General features: G+C 41.6%; 1 protein-coding gene across 4 annotated transcripts; it reads left to right on the forward strand.

Moving 5' to 3' along the window:
• The first annotated feature begins 1,883 nt into the window (after positions 1-1,883).
• Positions 1,884-15,715, forward strand: LOC125451285 (Krueppel-like factor 4). Of its 4 annotated transcripts, none has more exons than XM_048528254.1 (6): positions 1,884-2,371; positions 3,439-3,501; positions 11,610-11,733; positions 12,151-12,928; positions 13,021-13,179; positions 14,869-15,715. In XM_048528254.1, the coding sequence occupies exons 2-6, from the start codon at positions 3,485-3,487 to the stop codon at positions 15,042-15,044; spliced, it is 1,254 nt and encodes a 417-aa protein (XP_048384211.1). In that variant the 5' UTR covers positions 1,884-2,371; positions 3,439-3,484; the 3' UTR covers positions 15,045-15,715. The 4 variants fall into 4 exon arrangements, with proteins under 4 accessions (XP_048384211.1, XP_048384212.1, XP_048384214.1 ...); XM_048528255.1 differs by having other exon boundaries at positions 1,884-2,215; XM_048528257.2 differs by lacking the exons at positions 1,884-2,371; positions 3,439-3,501 and adding an exon at positions 9,850-10,032.
• The last annotated feature ends 3,546 nt before the right edge of the window (positions 15,716-19,261 follow it).

Raw genomic sequence — 19,261 nt, forward strand, 5'->3', positions numbered from 1 at the left:
GCACTGCCATGGCTCGTTTTAAGGTCAGTCGAACCTAGACTTCTGACTTCTCCAGTTCTTCCAGTGGCCACCTCACAGAATGGCACTAAAAGTCTTCCTAAATAGTGCATTTTTTCAAAGACATTTTACACCTTCTCAACAGAGATTGGGAGTGGGAGCCAAGTACCGGCCTTCACATCCCATGAACGAATAAAGATGTGAGAATGACGACGGATGTGTTTGGGGTAAACACCCTTTAGGGCAGTGGGCGCTTTTATTTGTGTCGGCTTATTTGACTGAACCTTTGCTGAGTTTGTTTCGAGGATCAGATACTCGTGTTTTTTTTTTAATTCTGTTTGACAGGATCACGGGGAATTGTTTCCCGAAAAGACCATTGCGGATTTGATGCCTCTGTTTCTTGATCCAAATAGCGTGGTAATTATCCGAAATTATTCTCGGAACATATTTGAATATTGAAGTTTGATTCCCAGCAGGATAAGCCATTGAGATCGCGTGATGTTGTCTCTCCCGGAAACCTCTGCGGACGCGGATGCAAATTGTAACATGTTGTATTACATTTTCGGAATACGAGAAAGCAACAGCTGTTCTAAAATGTACAAAAAAGTGGAAGTAGCACGTGCCGTTCAAAGTATCCGTGTGTCTTCCCAAAGTCTAACTTCCCAAAATAGGTTTAATTTGATTCTAATATCTGGGCCAGAGTGTGCGGTAGAACCGGTAGAGACATCACTCTTCAAATATAGGAAGCCTTCTTTTTTTAGAATTGAACTGTCATCAACGAAATTTGAAAGAATGTAGAATCATGGCATTCGGCCATTCATTCAAATCTGTGAAAAAGCTGCTGACACAGCAATCCAGTTCGCCCACCTCCCTGGCTCTTGCCCTATATTCCTGGATTTCATTTTTTTAAAAATCTTATTTAATTTCCTTTTCAAGATTACTGTTGAATCTCTATCCGAAGCCCAAACTGGGCAGCGCTTTCTAAATCCCACTCTTGGCCTATAAAGATTTATTTTCCCTGCCTCGCAAACCTCTGGAATTTTTTGTTGTTGTCACTTATCTGGTTGGCATTCAGCTGTTGGAAGTCATTTGACTCGATGTAATCTTATCTATCTCTTCCAGGACTGAGTGTCTGTATTGCCAACATACTGAGACACGAACCTGGGCCCGTCCAGACTCTGCAATGTCCACAACAAGATGGTCTTCAATTCAATGCAATCCGATGTCACACACGCGCAACAGACAACGGTTGGAGAGTGGTGATGGACATGTCCAAAAGAAAGAAAAAACATGGGAATGGCCAACTCCCGGTCTTCGAAATTGATCAGCCGCAGGGCGAAGAAGACGATATTCGTTGGGAAGGGATTTTAAATACTGCACTGGGAAATTTAAGGGTGGTCTTGGATCACATGGTTCACGGGACGTTGTGAAATACAAGTGAGCAGCTATTATGGATGTTTTTGCTGTGCATGTGTTCAATTAATCATTTTTCTTTTGATTTTTGAAACACTCGCCGTGAAAGATGATTTTTAAAGCTTATGGGACTTTCTTTTTTCGCCTGAATTTCATGGTGAACACTTGCTACTTTTTGGTTTTGCTGCCTGAGATTGATGGAATGTCGTTTCACCTTGGCTAAGAGGTTCCATTAGAAGTTTAAAACTGCTCCCCATTCTGTAATTCGTCTAACATCAAACCCATTGGATGGGTGTTGTGGCGGAACCGGCATGGGGTCGCGGACGAGTGGCTGAGATGCAAATTCAAACGCGAAAGAAGAGATTAAATCAGCAGCTCCTCACCACACCTGAAGTCCAGTGTCAAACTCCGGCCTCACGACTTTTTTCGGGGGGCTTTTATGGGTTTCTAATCCTGGATCAGGTCGTTACATCAGCCCATGGCGTCAGCTGACTCTCTGTCGGGAAAGAATCATTTCCGCAACATCCGACTGCTACCAATCAGGCCGGGAGTTCTGTATTTATCATCTCTCCTCTGTTTAGGTTGGCCTGGGTTCTGGAACGTAAGCCAGCGCCAGACGCCGTGGTTCAGCGGGTTTTATAATGTACAAAAGTTCATAAAAGAAGTTGTGTACTTTTCTCGCTCTCTCTCTCTCTTCGCTGACTTCAACGCCATGTGATCAGGAAGACAAGCTGGGTTTCCATTTCCCCTCTCGGCTGGAGGAAACAAAGTTGTGTTGTGGGATGTCGGCACTGAGAATTACGTAGTAGGTTAAAAATAACTGCGATATTTAAGGACTGGTGCAACGGAATCCCAGACGAGAGAGAGGAGGGACGAGGAACGAGAGACAGTGACAGAGAGAGTGGTCGGTCTTGCAGAAATGAGACAGCTTTAGCATTGAAAAACCGACGTGTCTGTGTCGGTGTGTCTATGTTTGTCTGCCCTTGTGTGTTTTTTCGTATGTGTGTCATTAAAGTTGTATTGCCGTACGATCTAAATGCAGTAAATTTAACGGTTTGCAACAAGATTTTCGAGTCTTTGCTATGGTTTGCTGGCTTTGTCAGCGCCGAGAACCATCCCAGACTGGCATTTACTCCTAGATAGTAAATCTGGGTATGAGACGAAATGCCAGATTCAGTCACATGAAGAAAGAGTTTGAATGACTCTTAATCGTCCCGGAAAAGGGGTATTTTAAAATAGAATGCTCGCAGAAAGCAAGAGAGTCCGAGCTAGCAGTGCTTTCAATCCGGCAGTTCATTTCGCTCGGGTGCATTGTAGATTCCAATAGTGATCTTTATTTGTTGCTAACAAATATAGGCTGAAAATGAAATACAGGTTTTAAGAGGTGAGAATGGCACAGTACGGATCTGTAGTTTCGGTATGTAATGGTGCAAGATAATCGTATTGACAAAACGATAACTAATAGAGAATACACATTTTCTGAACAGCCTTCGGAGCACAAAAACCAAATGCGAAAGTTGTCTTGCGCATCTCAAACTTGTGTATCCGAATAACTGCTGCGTACAATACGTGAGATTCGCCATGTAAGAAGATATGACAACATGTTCAGTGTTTAGATGGGTAATGATTTGTGTGTATCCGGCTGTGTACAGAATGTAGAAAATAATCCAGGTGCACAAACAGGCCATTCGGCCCAAAAGGTTTGGGCTGGCGCTTGTGCTCTTCACGTGCTTCATTTCATCCCTGTATTCTCACCCTATCACCATGTCCTTCTACTCCTTTCTGGCTGATGTACTGACCTATCTCCCTCTTCAGTGATTATGTTTGAATATTTATCTATATCCATGTACAAATTTGATTGTTAACCGTGTTCTTGCAACATTAAAATGTTTCAGAAATGTGATTGTTTCATCTTGGTTTCCTGAATATATATTCACTGTCCATTCTAGAAGGCACACAATTTTTTTTAGCTGGTGTCTTAGCACAGAAACAAAAACTCACCCAAACAACATTTTTTTGTTCTTTTAGTTGGAACCAGGGATGAAATGATTCTGTTAACAAGGAGGAGCAATAAATGGAATCACTCAACAGGTATTTGTGTTTATCAAAGTATCAGCTGAATAAACAACGAATATTTAATTGTCAAACATTAACTGGCCACCCTTTGGAATTGTGTTTTTCTGGGTCTACTTCAATGCTATCAGAAGTAGTGCAAAAGATATTGTTTACCTAGCTCGCTGCTATGACCTAGAAGAGGTTAACACTTCCTTATGTACCTTCAAACAACCTTTCTAGGTGTGACAGGACAGTAACTCCCCTAGAAAGGGAGAGGCAATTGCCTAGTAGTATTATCACTGGACTGTTAATGCAGAGACACAGGTAATGTTCTGCAGACCTGGATTTGCATCCTGCCACAGCAGATAGTGGAATTTGAATTCAATAAATATCTGGGTTAAGAACCTAATAATGACAGTGAATCCATTGTCGATTGTTGGAAAACCCCATTGGGTTCACTGATATCCTTTAGGGAAGGAAACTGCCATCCTTACCTGGCCTAACCTACATGTGACTTCTGATGCACAGCGATGTGTTTGATACTTAACTGCCCTCTGGGCAATTAGGGAAGGGCAATAAATGCTGCCTAGCCAGTGACACTCTCATCCTGTGAACGTAAAAAGAGAAAAGCTAGAGAGTAGTTGATTCCCATGAAGGGATAAACTGCCTCTCACTCCCAGTGAGTCTGATTTTTCTGTTTGATTTCAGTGCATTTTAATTGTAATTTATTGCTGCATGTGAGGCAGAAGCTGGAAATTGTCATTAGGTCACACACCATAGAAATAGGTCGTTTGGCCCACTGTTTATGCTGATCAATGAACACCAGATGATACCAATCCCATTTACCTGCACTTGGTCCAGAACCTACTATACCCTACCATAAAGTTGCAATAAGACTTCCCTACTTCTCTACTGTCCTTATGTGGTCTTGCATTTCTGCTAACACATTAGCTCTGTGCTTATTGACCTATATTGGATCGAATTGAGCAATGCTTCAGCCTTAAAATTCTTGTCCTTGATTTCAAATCCTTCCATGGCCTTACCCCTTTGTACTGCTGTAATTCCCTCCTGGTCCACAGCCCTTCAAGATATCTGCACTCCTGTAAATCTGACCTCTTGCTCAATAGTGATTAAAATCACTCTGCCATTGGTGTTCCACACCTCTCTACTTCTCTGGCCTCCTTCAAACCTATCTTTTTGACAGAGTTTTTTGGTCACCTGTTTTGTCTTGAGTGACTTTGTGTCAAATTTTGTTTGCTAATGATCCTGAACAGTATTTGATATATTTAAACATTTTAATGATGCTATGTAAATACAGGTTGTTGTTCTCCACTACAATAAATGTGATGCTCCAGAAAGTGAGATGAATGAGTCCTCACTACCCAGCATGCTCAGCCAGGAGCTACCCTCTGCCTGGTTTAGTCAGAGATCCAATGTAGCAGTCCATGTTGATACTGACTCCAGGTTAATGGAGCTACACCATACATCCTATGTAGTAATACTATATACTTTGGCTTACACAGCATATTGAGATCTTTTGCTATGATTAGGAAATGAATGAGTTACTTTAGATGTAATTTTCTTCTTTTTTGAGTTAAATCACAACCTCCTTCAAATCTATCAGATACTTTGATAATAGTTACAGTGAATGCCCTGTTAGAGTTGTGGCACTTAGATGTGCTAAAGTAAGCCTGAACAATGTAAGAAACATATCATAATTCAAAATCTCCTGTCAGATTCTCTTTAGAAATATCTCATTATGTGTTAGTTATTAATTAAAATAAATTTACAATTATCTTTCAATGGACAAAACGTGGTAAGTAAAATAGTTCCTCCTTGGTGACCATGTTGTTGTTTAGATGTAGTATATTAAGTCCAATATCGTTTAAATAATATTTGAAATAAAATAACTGCCACAAAGATTCTAATAATGAACTAATGATAATATTTTAATATCTTATCATGCATGACTAAACAAAATCGGTCTACCCAGACTGTAATAAGGAGTCTGGATTGTATGGTGATTTACTATGATAGTTCTTCTGCCTGTAGTACCTTGAATTTAATGCAAAATAGGAAAAAAGAATTAAACAATTATTAGAATGGAGCTTATGTTTTACCACTTCTTTTCATTGATAGAACCAGGGATGACTGTCTAATTATATAGGATAAATCATTTAGGGCTGAGAAACAAACTGTTTCCCCATAATACCAGTGAAAACACTCTAGAAGTGTTGGCTGTAAAACATATATGTTTTACAGATATTGTAAAAGGCTGCTACATAAATGCAAATCTTCATATTAGTATGTCTTCTGCAAGGAAATTTCACATATGAGTGCATTCCAAGCAGCAAAGTAATCAGGGCATTCCTGTACATTTGTTCAGGATCAAGAATGTACAAATGATGGTTAACCCATCTTTCCTTGGGATGACTTTTGACTAGCAATTCTGTTGCCCATATTAGAACTAATTAGAAGGAAACATTTTAAACTCAATTATTTAATAAAGGAAGTAACAGGAGGACCATTTTGACAATGGAACTAGAGGCTCCTTCCCTTAATTGAAAACTTCAAACCTAAACATCCAAGGATTTAACATCTAAAGAAATGCATATTGTCCTTGTTTTTAAATTTCCCCTAAATACACTTGATTAACAACATTCAACACTCGCAACTTCTACGGTCATGCCCATATTGTATTCAAGAATACAGTTTTCTCCACCACCATTCTGACCCTTACAATATAATGCTACTAGCCAGGACTGCTATACCTCCTTCTTTCCTTCCCTTTTTTCTTTCCTGAGTAGCTTATATTTGTATTTAACGTTACTTTAATATGTAACACATAGTCTTGCTCTCTTTGAGCCAGGCCCTTATCATCAGAACATCATTTCTACGTGGCAATTTGTGTATGTAACTGCAACTTTTTTTGACAACTCTCGATGCATTTACACAGATGAATATTAAATTTATTTTGAAATTCATTTATGTCTTCTTTACTCAGACTCTACCAATCAATTTGTTATTCTCTGTGCTAGTGCCAGCTGTATCTCCCAAGTATATTGTGAAGCCTAGTATTCTCCTCTACTATCCTCTCTTGGTTTCAACACCCCTGCCAAGTAAGTTTAAAGCCTTCCCAATAGCACTGACGAAACACTCCACAAGGAACTCCATCCCAGCTCTGTTCAGGTGTGACTCATCCTCATGTGAATGAGGAAGGTTGCACTAGGCCATTGATTTTTGGCAACTGAATGATACAAATTCAATCTTTGGCAAGGAATATTTTTAAAGTTATTATTGGTTTGTTATGAATTCCACAGAAGTCCATTATTCAGTCAAAACTGATTAATTTTATTTATTTATTGTCATGTATCTGAGTACAGTGAAAAGCTTTGTTTATGAGCAGTGCAGGCAGATTATAGCAAGCAAAAACATACAGGTAATTGGGTGGGAAAAAAGCTTGGAAGCTTACAGGTTACAGGGCCACAGGGCATGAGCTAGGCCAGAGCAGCATTAGCAAGGCCAGCATTAAAAAGTCTGAGTCCATTCATCAATCTAATAACGGCCAGGAAGTGTGTGTTGTGTGTGTGTGTGTGTGTGTGTGTGTGTGTGTGTGTGTGTGTGTGTGTGTGTAAGCTTCTGTATCTTTTGCCTGACAGAAGTGGTTGTAGGGGAGCTTTACTGGGTTATGATGGGTCTTCGATGATGTTGGCAGCCTTTCCACAGCAATGAGCTGTGTAAATGGAGCCTTTGGATAGAAGGTTGGCTTCAATGATGGTCTGGGCTGTGCACACAACCTCCTGTAGTTTCTTACGATTCTGGGCCGAGCAGTTGCCACAGCAGACTGTAATGCACCCAGACATAATGCTTTCAATGGTGCAACTGTAAAAGTTGGTGAGGGACTTCATGGCCATGTCAAATTTCCTGAGCCACCTGAGGAAGGAGAGGCATTGTTGTGCCTTCTTGACCATCACATCTATGTGGGAAGTCCAGGACAGGTTGTCGGTTATCATCGCTCTGAGGAACTTGTTGCCTCAACCCTCTCAACTTCAGTTCTGTTGATGTAGATGGGGGTATGTTCTCCTCCTTTCTTTCTGAAGTCGATGATCAGTTTGTTAGTTTTGCTGACGTTGAGGGAGTGATTGTTCTCACTGCCACACATCACCAAGCCCTCTATCTCCTTTCTGTATTCTGTCTCTTCATTGTTAGATATTCTTTCTACCATGGTATTGTCTTTGACAAGCCTGTAGACGGTGTTCATTCAGAATTTAGCAACACAGTCGCGGGTGTACAGGGAATACAGTGGGGGACTGAGGACACATCCTTGGAGGGACGGCTCCAATGTTGAATTTTATCATGGAGGGGGTGTAGTTGTCTTTCTTCACTGGCTGTGGTCTGTGGGTCAGAAAGCTCAGGATCCTGTTGCAGAGGGCAATGCTAAGACCAAGATCTCAGAGTTCTGAGCTCAGTCTGGAGGGGATAGTGGTGTTGAAGGCAGAGCTGTAGTTGATGGGCAGGACATAGGTGTCCTTGTCATCCAGATGTTTCAGGGATGAGTGCAGGGCTAGGGAAATGGCATCTGCTGTGGACCTGTTGCAACAGTAGGCAAATTGTAGGGTATCAAGGCAGGCTGGAAGACTAAAGATGATGTTGTCCATGACCAACTGTAATAAAGTGGCCTTTTTTTATTTACTGTAGTCCTTTAAAATCAAAAAATACAGAAGTATAGTGTGCAATGCACACCACTTGCAGTGAGACCCCTGATATTTACCAATACCAGGGAATGATATTAAGGACAAATGTGTAGGTTATTGCACCTTGATAGCACTGGGATGTCATAAAACTTTGAATATTAGGTGGAAAGTTGATAAGATTGCGACTAGGCTTTAACAAAACTAAGGTAGAGGTCCTGGTGTTTGGCAGTCCCACTGCTTTGGGACTGTGATTCTCAACAGCATATGTTTCTTTGATATGGCCTGATTGTATTGGGGAATCTGAAGCTTGGCAGAAAAGTTATGGTGGATGTAATATGAGGATTGGTTCACCTTTGACTTCTAGCTGACTGTTAACTTTCAATGTTAACACACCTGACTGTATTAGATAGATGACAACATGAATCAGGCATCACTGGTTACAGTCTAAAGAATCTCCGCAAACAGCCAAATTTACGATTGGCTCTTGGAAGTTTGTTTCCATGTTCTCTGTTTTTTTTGTCTGTTTTGCTCTATCTGGATTTCTGTGCATCCCTGTTTGTTACTTACAAGTATCAATAATTGGAATGTTTAGATTGTCTTACTCTCAATAGAACATAGGTGATAATTATGAATAATATGAGACTTGTTTCCTTTTAAAATCAATGCATCCTTTAAAGAGATTCACATTAGCATGAGGAAAGAAATTAGATGTTCCTGTTTCTCTGATTTAACTTACTATCTTGCAAGTCTGGCTATTTTAAGTAAATTTTCCTTCCAAGGAGAGGATGAGAAGTGATTCTTTAGAAACTGTGAAGTTCTTTTCGAGTTCTGAAGAAGGGTCACTGGACTCAAACCTTTGACTTTTTTTTCTCCAAGGATGCTGCCAAAATTTCTCCAGCATTTTCTGTTTTTTTTTTCTTTCTGAGCATCCACCGTTCCTTGTTGCATTTCTTTAGGGACCACCTGTTTGATCTAAAATTAAAGCGTTTATTGTTCTTTCTGCTGACTGCTCTTTCAGAATGTATAAAGTATAATTCAAATAGTGGTCAAAGCTCTAAATGGCAGATAACCAACGTATCTAAATCCTCACATACAATTATGTAAAACAAAATGAAGTAACATTGGGCTAGACAGATTGTGAAATGTGTACAGTGAATGAAGTACTAACAAGGCAGTGCCAATATTGTGCCTACTGTACCAGATGCTTAAACAGGCTGAGGTAGATTTGGGACTGGAATTCACACAGCTGTTACTTGTAAACGTTGGAGGGGATGTCCAAGGCAACAGCAAGAACACAAATAACCACTGTTCCCATTCTACCCTGCATCAAACACAGGGGACTCTGGGGAGAAAAAAAGTGCAAAGTACCGAATGTGTGGAAAAGAATAACATTGACATTTATATCAAAGCAAAAATTAAAATCGAATATCTGATTGTTAAAGATGGAAACAGCTGCACTCTATTTGCGGAAAGCACTTTGACGCCAAAAAAAGCTGCCAGAGTAGGTTTGGAAGCAGCAAGATTACTTATAATCCTGTATTGTAGGCAGGACTGTTACCTTTTAGCAGAAAAATGTTAGGCATATTTTCTGATCTGGACAAATATTGTTTTGCAATACCTACTGATAATAGATTCCCTTTCTATGGAGCAACGCCCTTGCATTAGTAAACTACTTTCGGATGAATAAAGAAACAAAGTTAACCATTCTAGTGAACCAGGAGCATCCTACAGGGTAGGAGCCCAATTCAGAATGAAAGAAACTGACGGAGGTGAGTCACACCAGACAATTTTCCAGCGGATCCCGGTTCTACCGCTTTGCACTGAGCAACATTTCTTGGCATCGACGAGAAGCAAGTTGCCGCATTGAACGCAGGTGACGAAAATATTGCCGTAAACATAAGTAATTACCGATTTAACGTTTGGTTAAATATAACGTGCTTGTCGTAAGTGTTTTTAAAACAAAATCCATAAACAGATGTATCGCCATTGATCTCGGAAACCTAAAAAGTGAAAGTGTTTTTGGAAGCGGTTACTTCATCTTTCTTCAGTTGATTGTGAAGCCCGCATCCTCCCGAATGAATGAGGAAAGTGGCATTCATAAAATCTTACACCTGTCAAGGAGGCCATTGGGCCCATCATGCCTGTGATGGCTCTTTAACAGAGCTCTCCAAACAATCTCACTCCCTCTTGCTTTCCCCCGTTTCTGAGTGCGTCGCAATATTGCACTACGATATCCAATCAACTATAATATTAAAAAGTATAATTACCAAAATAACAGCAAACAGCTAAAGTATGACAGAAGTATGTGGAGAAAGCAACATTAGATTAATGGAAATTTTAGTAGTTGCAAATATTGATTAAGTTGCAAAATAGTCCTCGTTTTCGAAACTTTCGAGAAGGTGCAAATACCACGGTTGTTTGGCCGACGTTTGGAAATTCAATCGCTGCATGGCACCGCGGACCCGCTACTCTGCAATCCCCATTAGAGTGGAGTTCGACTTTGTATTCCTTCCCTGAGGTGACAGTTTGTAAAGAGAAAATGTATATAAACGCAAGTTTAATTCTCACGGAGGAACAGAAGCCAGCGCTTCGGGCGACTTTTAAGTGACGGGAAAACTTTTATTTATCCCAAACAAGGTTGTTGCTACTATCAAAGCCGGTGGCAATCGAACAGGGTCAACATACACAACACACAAAGGCCGATCGCCGCTGGTTGCCACTGTTTTGCTCCCAAATAGTTACAAGCACCGCTTCCGGTCGCGCGTCACAGTGACGCGAGCTATTGTGACGTCAAAGGGATCCCCGCCCAATCCGCGCCCTCCTCCCGCCCCGCTACTTTGAAACTTGGTTATTTTTGTTGCTGCGCTGCCATGACAACGGCGGCCAGGGCGGGCCCTTGGAGATTTCATAAGGCAGGGCGGTGCAGGCTGGCCGTGACAGTCAGTCTGCTCCCTCGCTCCATGCTCCGGGGACTGCAGCGTGCGGAGCAGCTGCAGAAACAGCAACAATAACAGAAACAGCAGCCGAAACACCAGCATTTCCAGGAACAGCACCATCAGCAGCGCTGCCGTCCCCGGGAGCGAATGTACAGACTTGTCTCCTTGCAAAAGCCAAACAAAAACTCCTCACTGCCAGTCCAGTCCCCAGCTAACTGCGTCTCCAGCTGCTCCCGATATATACTCTGGCTATATATAGGGCCAGCCGGTTCCAGGAGTAATACATCGCACTTCATGCTCCGGCCGTCCTCAGTGCAGGTGCTTCCTGTACGCAGGTTTTGTAATTGGTCAACTCATTATTAATGAGGTAGGTTTCTCACTAGGAGTTTTGTAGAAAAAAAGGTGTGTCCCGGCGCTGTATTTGAGAAGACGCTGTGATGCCGGGATGCAATAAGGGAAGTTGACGAGAAGGAAGAATCCAGCTAATCTGATTGTTCTGCTTGGTTATCTGCAGGCGGCCGCAGAGTGAGTTTGACATGGCTTTGACCGGGACTGTCCTCCCCTCCATCAACACATTCGCCACCGGCTCGAACGAGAAAGGCGTGGACAGACCCCTAGGGCAACAAACCGCGTGCAATGTAAGTACCGAGAGCTAAAAATCGTCTTGGTTCAGAGTTCACTTTATTCCAGTTCCATATTTCACTCTGTTACTTTCAATCAAACGTAGCACATATGTGATAGCTTTTCAGCTCTTTCTCCTTCGTATATAAAATATGATCGTTTACAAAGTTTGAGCGTTGAGTATTATGGACACTCACTGTAAGAATATGTCCTAATGTAATATTGCAGTTTAACTATGCATAGAACCTGTTCATTGCACTACCGAATATTTGTGTTATAAAGTGATTTGATAGCTTTTTAATTGAATCGTGTTCTGAACATTTCGCTTGACGATTGGCTAATGCTCTCTGATTTTAACAACTGGCTATTTGTGCATGCAAACTTCTAGTTAAACATGGAACCGATCAATGAGACTAAAACTAACTCTTTTGCAGAGATGGAGAGAAGAAATGACAAACTTTAGAAGATCCGCTGAACAGGAGGGTCAGAATGTGGGATTTAGGCGGGAGGACGAGGAGCTGAGCGAACTCTTAGACTTAGATTTTATCTTGTCCAACACCATGAACTCGGAAACAACGATCAGCACTGCCAATAACTTTAACTGCCCCGTGCCCAACACGCCGGAGAGTGGCGCAGACCTGTACCAGAGAGAGCCTCCGGCCAGCTACAACATCACGGATATTGGCGAGGGCCCACCGACCGGCGGCAGTTTTGTGGCTGAGTTGCTGAGGCCGGATTTGGATCCCGGTTACTGCCATCTCAGCAGCCTGCACGGCAGATTTGTAGTAAGGACAGCGACAGAGCCGGGCGATTACAGCCAGCAGGCCACTGTCAACAAGCACGCTCCGGCCATCGAGCCGCCTTTGACCCACCCGCAGAGCCACCTTCCGCAGGGCTGCCGGAAGATCAAGCAGGAACCGCTGGGTGTGAGCACCACGTCGTGCTCGGCGAGAACATTGGATGGGCGGGCGAGCGGTGACCAGGTGCCAGGGAGCAGCCACCGTGCGGTGTGCAGGGGTAGAGCAGGTCAGCACACCTACCCCGGCAGGGTGAACTCCCCCCTAGCTTCAGAAGGCATGCTTGGCCGGCAATGTCGCTCCTCATCTCAGATGCTGACTCACCAAAGGGCGCCAGGCCTCCCCATCCAGCAGGGTTTCCCTCCTCCAGGCAGCTTCCCTCACTTCCAGGACCAGCCAGCTGTCCAGTACCAAGGTCAGTCTTGTCTTATTTTTGAAGATCCGTTAAGCTTTCACCACTCGGTTCAAGGAGCGTTGCTGACTTCACCCCCTGTTCACCTTTATTAGAGCTGCTGCCTTCGGCGTTTACCCAGGAAGAGAAGCCAAGGAGAGGTCGCCGATCTTGGCCCAGGAAACGGGTAGCGACTCACACGTGTGACTATGCGGGCTGTGGGAAAACTTACACCAAGAGCTCGCACCTCAAGGCGCATCTTCGGACGCACACAGGTATGCATGTCCTTTCCTCGCTTGTTAGCTGTGTTTTGGTGTAAGCGCAGCAAATATTCCTTTGTGTGCATTACCGTGAGATAAGCTTGTCAAGGTAGTTAGATCAGGATGTCGCTTAACAGCAAGTAAATGTAGCTCTGAGTTCCCACCCCCGCCCACCTGATTTGCAAATTCCTATCCTATGCGTAGTGCAGTTGAAATTACCGGTTTCCTTGTACTGAGGAACTACCTTTCGGTTTCAGCAGTGGAGTTAAAACGTAGATTGTTGCGCTTCGTGTTTGTTCGTGCGTCTCGCACAAGCAGGTCCCCTATTCAGGGCTATATGTGCCGTTTATACGATGATCCCAGGTTCCTGGCGCTAACGAATCATCCCCTTGGGAAGGGTGTCCGCTATTTCCCGTTGCCGGCGGTCAGTGAGTGACCGAGTTTTCCTTCCCAGCCTGTCAGCCCCAAAAATGTGTCCTTTTAAACAAAAACTGATCCTCCTCCCACCCCCGCATCTTCCATGCACCAAGTTTGACTTCACCTCCACGAGTTATGAGGTGTGGCCCATTCAATATTCGTGGAGGGGAGTGATCGATGCGGCAGTTCAGCCCAAGTTTAAATATTTAGCCCTGAATTGGTGAGACCACCCCTGCACCAATATGAGTTGGTATTCTTACTTAGGGAGGGATAGATTTACTCTAAATACCGTTTATTATGCTGATTCCTGGGCCGAAGAGATTCTCCTATCAGCAGAGTTTAGAGCCATACTCATATTGTTTAGAATAATTATGAATGATCTTATTGAATCATATAAAATTCGGAGGCACCCTGACAGACTGGAAGCTGAGAGGATATTTCCCAGAACGAGGGACAAATATAGAACTAGGGCTAAAGTTTGCAAATAAGAGATCTACCACTGCGAGTTAAAGAGAGACGTCATCTCTCATAACAGTCTGTCGAATTCTCATCCCCCAGGTAAGTGGAGGCTAGGTCACTGCATATATTCCAGGCTAATGTAGACAGACTTCCGGCTGGCAATGGAGTCAAGGACTAATGGGGAGGTGACGCCAAGAATGTGTAATTAAGGTCAGTCAGTTCGGTCATCATCTTATTTAATGGTGGGAAATGTTCCTGAGGTTAAATGGCCTGCTCCTGCTCTTATTGCTTATGATCTTAAGTTTCAAAGCAATTTTTGTGCGTTAGTCTCTGATGCAGGCGATGAGATTGTAAATAAAAACAGAAACTACAGGGAAAGCTCAACAGACCTGGCAGCGTCTGTGGCTAGAACTCAGAGTTAGTGTTTCGGGTGGTGTGACCCTTCCTCGGAATGCCCACCAGACAGTTGAGTCCAGTTCTGAGGAAGGGTCGCTCGGTCCGAAACGTTAACTGATTTCTCTCCACAGATGCTGCCAGACCCCTGCTCAGCTTTTCCAGCAATTTCTGATTTTGTTTCTGGTTTATAGCACCCGCAGTTCTGTCGGTTTTTGTGAGCTGTTGGTCAATCCAAAGGGTGTCGATGCGAGCTGCCCATTGAGAATATCTCCGAGATCGGCAAGGAACTGAAGGCTCCGCTGAGCTATATGATATTTGTGTGTCTGCCTCCCTCCCTACCCCGCCCCAACTTCTGACTTTCTCTCTCTCTCTCCATCTTTCGCTCCAAGCAGACAGTTCTGACCCGGTGGGGCTTGCTTGTCTGTTTTACAGGTGAGAAGCCCTATCACTGCGACTGGGAAGGTTGCGGTTGGAAATTTGCTCGCTCTGATGAGTTGACTCGACACTACAGAAAGCACACGGGACACCGTCCCTTCCAGTGTCACAAATGTGACCGAGCATTTTCCAGATCTGATCACTTGGCTCTGCACATGAAGAGGCACCTGTAGCTCAACGACAAACTGCTCCCAGTCTTCAGCCTGTAAATAGAAAGATTTACTGCCTTATATACAGTGCCCCGGGGTCAGATGGAGGACACTGGCGTAACCCCAGCATGTCTTATCAGTGAATAATACTCGGAAAGTGAAATCTCTTCGCTGGATTAAAAGCCTCGCCCTCTTAATGTACCGGGTGCGGTGTACTTCCAAACACCGACAGAAAAGACCGGAGCTTTGGAAGTCAGGGTGGAAACCATTCTCTGCCGTTTCAGGTGGTAACACAGCCATCGTAAACTCGCGGAAGGATCTCACTTTCAGTGCAACGAATTTTATTTTTTTTCCTTTTTAAAAGGGGGAGTTCAGGTACATAAATGCTGTTTGAAACACACAAAAAAAATCCAAAAGAAAATAAGCCATGATGTGATGGTGCTTGGTGACTTTCTATCAGAGGTACAAAAAGTGAAAGGAAAACTATGCAACAAACCTGCCACTGGATAAGGAGATTTACCCATAACGTCAGGTTCACGGTATTGCCAAGGGTCAGGTAACGGTTTCTCGTTCATGTCGCTAAATATCATTCTGTGGTCTTTGTGCAATAACTGTTAGTCATTGTATTCTATACTTCAAAGCAGAACAAATTACATTTCTATATTATACTCCACATAATATTTTTATCTAATTTACATTTTATGTGACTCTTTTGTACATTTGTAAATAAGGAGTAACATTTTCTGCAATTTGGATTTTGCATATAGTGTTTTTGGAAAAAAGAAAAAGTAATAAAACTTAAAATTTCTATATCTTGACTCCTGGTTGAAACTGCTTTATTTTGTTTTCAGTTCGATTTAAGGCATATGTTGGAGGTATGAAGGGGAAAGCCACAGGTACTGGGTATTTTTTTTAAGTGGCCGTTGGAATTGAAGTTTAGGATTATTCTGTGGAGATGAGCCACTAATTAACGTCTTTTTTATACCACAATGCCCTCACCAGACTGAGACTGTGAGCTGTTGCATACAAAACTTCTTTGTTATGGGAAAGTACGCTGAACAGTGCTCAGAATCCGCAATACCTATTGTAAAACATAGGAAATGCAAAACACTCCCTTTGGTGTGCGTGAGTGTTAAGTTGATTTCCAAATTAGTAAACATTTCTGCAACATGGCAAAAACTACTCCACAGTGATGCCAAGATGAAAACAGTGGGCCATATTGAATGTGTAACTTTTTGAGTGAAATAAATGCTAGTAACAAACTACTCTAATCTTCTGTTGCTAGCTAGAGTCAATTGTATATCAATCAAATGTGTCAGGATTAACCATCCTGAAAGATGTAAGCCATTTTAAAATGGACAAATATATAGATTCCTGATGTGTTGTATGTTAATAAGTGTTGGAATGACCTTGAAGACAGTAACATTTCATCAATGTAGACTATACAGTTGGCTTTGCTGTAATGATTGGTCAAATCATTTTAATGCTTTCTTCTATTAGTAGTAACATACCAAGCACATAAAGAATAGACTTGCATTTCTGGAACATCTTTCATAATCTTAGTAACCCAAAGCACTTTAAACTGAATTAAATATAATTTTTAAAGAATATTTTCAGTTGCAATGCAAGAAGATTGGCAGCTAATCTGTGCTGTACAATTTCCACAAATGACAATGTGTTAGCAACCAGATAATCTGTTTAGTAAATTTAGGGAAACTATTTGATACACATCAAGGAGAGCTTTCCTGCTCCTTTTAATTTCTGCAAAGGGTTGTAGACAGGTTGAGAGAATGGGAAAAATGTAGCAGATGGTATCTAATATGGAAAAATGTGGTGTTATCCACCTAAGAAGGAAAGGTGGTAAAGCAGAATACTAGATGATGGCAAGCTGAGGGATTGTTGACAACCGGAAGGATCTTGTTCAGTTGCATCATTGTATTAAGGAAACAAATGAAATGTTAGAGTAATGTTATTGTTCCTTATTGAGAACTTAAATTCTCAATATTCTGACAGCATCTGTGGAGAGTCAAACAGTTGAAATTTCAGATCTGTGAAATTTCAACTTGATATGTTAATGCTGTTTCTGTCTTCAAGTGGTCAGACCTGCTGAGCATTTCCAGCATTTTCCATTTTCATTTCAGACTTCAAGCATTTGCTTATGTTCAAATGAATGGAGCCTTGGTGTGACCATACCTGGATGACTGTGAGCAAGTTTAGTCATGTTATTGAAGGAAAGCTAAGCCTGCCTTAGTGGACAACAAGGAATCACTAGACTAATTGCTGCATGGGAGAGTTGCACTATGAAGAAAAATTGAGTTGACTAGGCTTACATTGCCTAGATTTTGGAAGAATGGAAGATGATCTTAATTGATACATAATTCTTAAGGGGTTTAACAGGATAGATATGTAGAGGATATTTTCTTCACTATGGTGTCTACAATTAATTAGTGATTAGCCATTTAAAGCTGAGATAAATAGCATTTTCTTCATTCAATAGATTGAGTACATAAAAGTTTCTACCTTAGAGTTGTGGGCAGTCAATTATTCAGTATTTTCAATACTGACTTCAATAGATATTTGGATGCTAAGGGATTCAAGGGATAATGAAATATGGAGGGAAAGTAAAGTTGAAGTTGAAGATCAACTATGATTGTACTGAATAAGGAGCTCAGAGTTGAATGTCTTCTATTTCTGAAGTTTTTACTTTCTTCAAAATAATGTACATGGATTTTTAATACCAGAAATACACACTGAAAAAGTTTGGTCTCATAACCATAGATAAATTTGAGTTCTGCTTCATGACTGGAATAGTTCCTCATGGTGGATCTGCTTATGTAAGCTTTAGTATCTTGAAGCTATATAAAGATACTCTTGATATTAGTGAGTCATGAAACTGGGATGAGTAGTCAGCTCAGTGACTTAATGCAACAGTAAGGAAAATAATTGGCATTTCTATAAAATTAAATCTTTCTGTAAAGGTTAAAGATTACTGTAGACAAATGAAAATTGCCCGGTTTGTTGATTGACTAGTCTCAGGCAGTATTTGTAAAGAGAAAAACACAATGTTTCAAGTCAATGAATCTGGCAGTTCTCATCAGAGAAGTCAACACGATAGTCCTGTTTCTGAAGAGGGTCTAGGCCCAAACCATCAGCTTTCCTGGTCCTCTGAAGCTGCTTGGCCTGCTGTGTTCCTCCAGCTCTACACCCTGTTATCTCGGGATAGCCCTGTTTCTTTCCCTACAGTTGTGCCCTGACCTGCTGAATATTCCCAGTATCAGGTATTCTTTCTAACTTCCAATATGTGTGGCATTTTGATTTCTAAGGTTTAACTGGGTCACACATGTTTCCAAGTTTGCTTTTCGGGGCAGAGAGACATTTGTTTAGAACTTAAATTTTCGTCTGGAGTACTTGGAGAACGGAGCTTTGCTTGTCTGCTATCTATAGTTACTTATGGCAGAGCAAGTGCAATCAAGAGTAAAGCAGATGAAAATTTATACTCGCTTCATGACAGCACCCTACCCTACCAGTGTGGCATTTACTTTTCCTACAACAGATTTCCTGTGGACTCTACAGGATAAAAGTGCCTCTTAATGTTACGGATGCATATCTGTTAGTAACTAATTTTAACTGCTAAACATACGACCATCATCATGGGGCAAATTTGTTCTAGACTCCTATTAGTGTAAATACCACTTAGGTGACAGCTTGACAACTTAATTGAAAATGTCAATAAATCTCGACTTGCTTACAACCTTCAAAGCCGTACTTAAAGATATAAACTTTGAAATTATCATAAATATATCTGATGAGTTATTGTGACTGTAGAAGAAAAGTAGATTAGAGGTATAAAACTTGCTGGAAAAACTCAGCAAGTCTTGAATCAGCTGCTAAACAGAAAAATAGTTGATGTATCAAATAGAATATGCCTACTTAGAATAGGGGATTAAAGCTGACTTTAGGTGTTTGATTTAAATTATAAGTAATTGAGTTAATTGTACTTTTAGAATCTCTAACAACTGATTTTTGTGCAGTAAAATCCTTTTGACAGACTGATTTCATTGATTAGTGATCATGTTGATAAATTTTAAATAACATTGCAAGTAAAGTTGGTAGAAAACAGATAATTTTAGTTGTCCACATGCTGAACAGTAAGATCAATGCTGTTTGAGTGTCGACAAAACTTGTATGTTCTGACACAAGCTTCTCACATACAGTAAGATAGCTTGGAAATCAATGTTGAT

This window comes from Stegostoma tigrinum, chromosome 3 (genome assembly GCF_030684315.1).
Source record: "Stegostoma tigrinum isolate sSteTig4 chromosome 3, sSteTig4.hap1, whole genome shotgun sequence".
In the NCBI taxonomy this organism is placed as follows: Eukaryota; Metazoa; Chordata; class Chondrichthyes; order Orectolobiformes; family Stegostomatidae; genus Stegostoma; species Stegostoma tigrinum.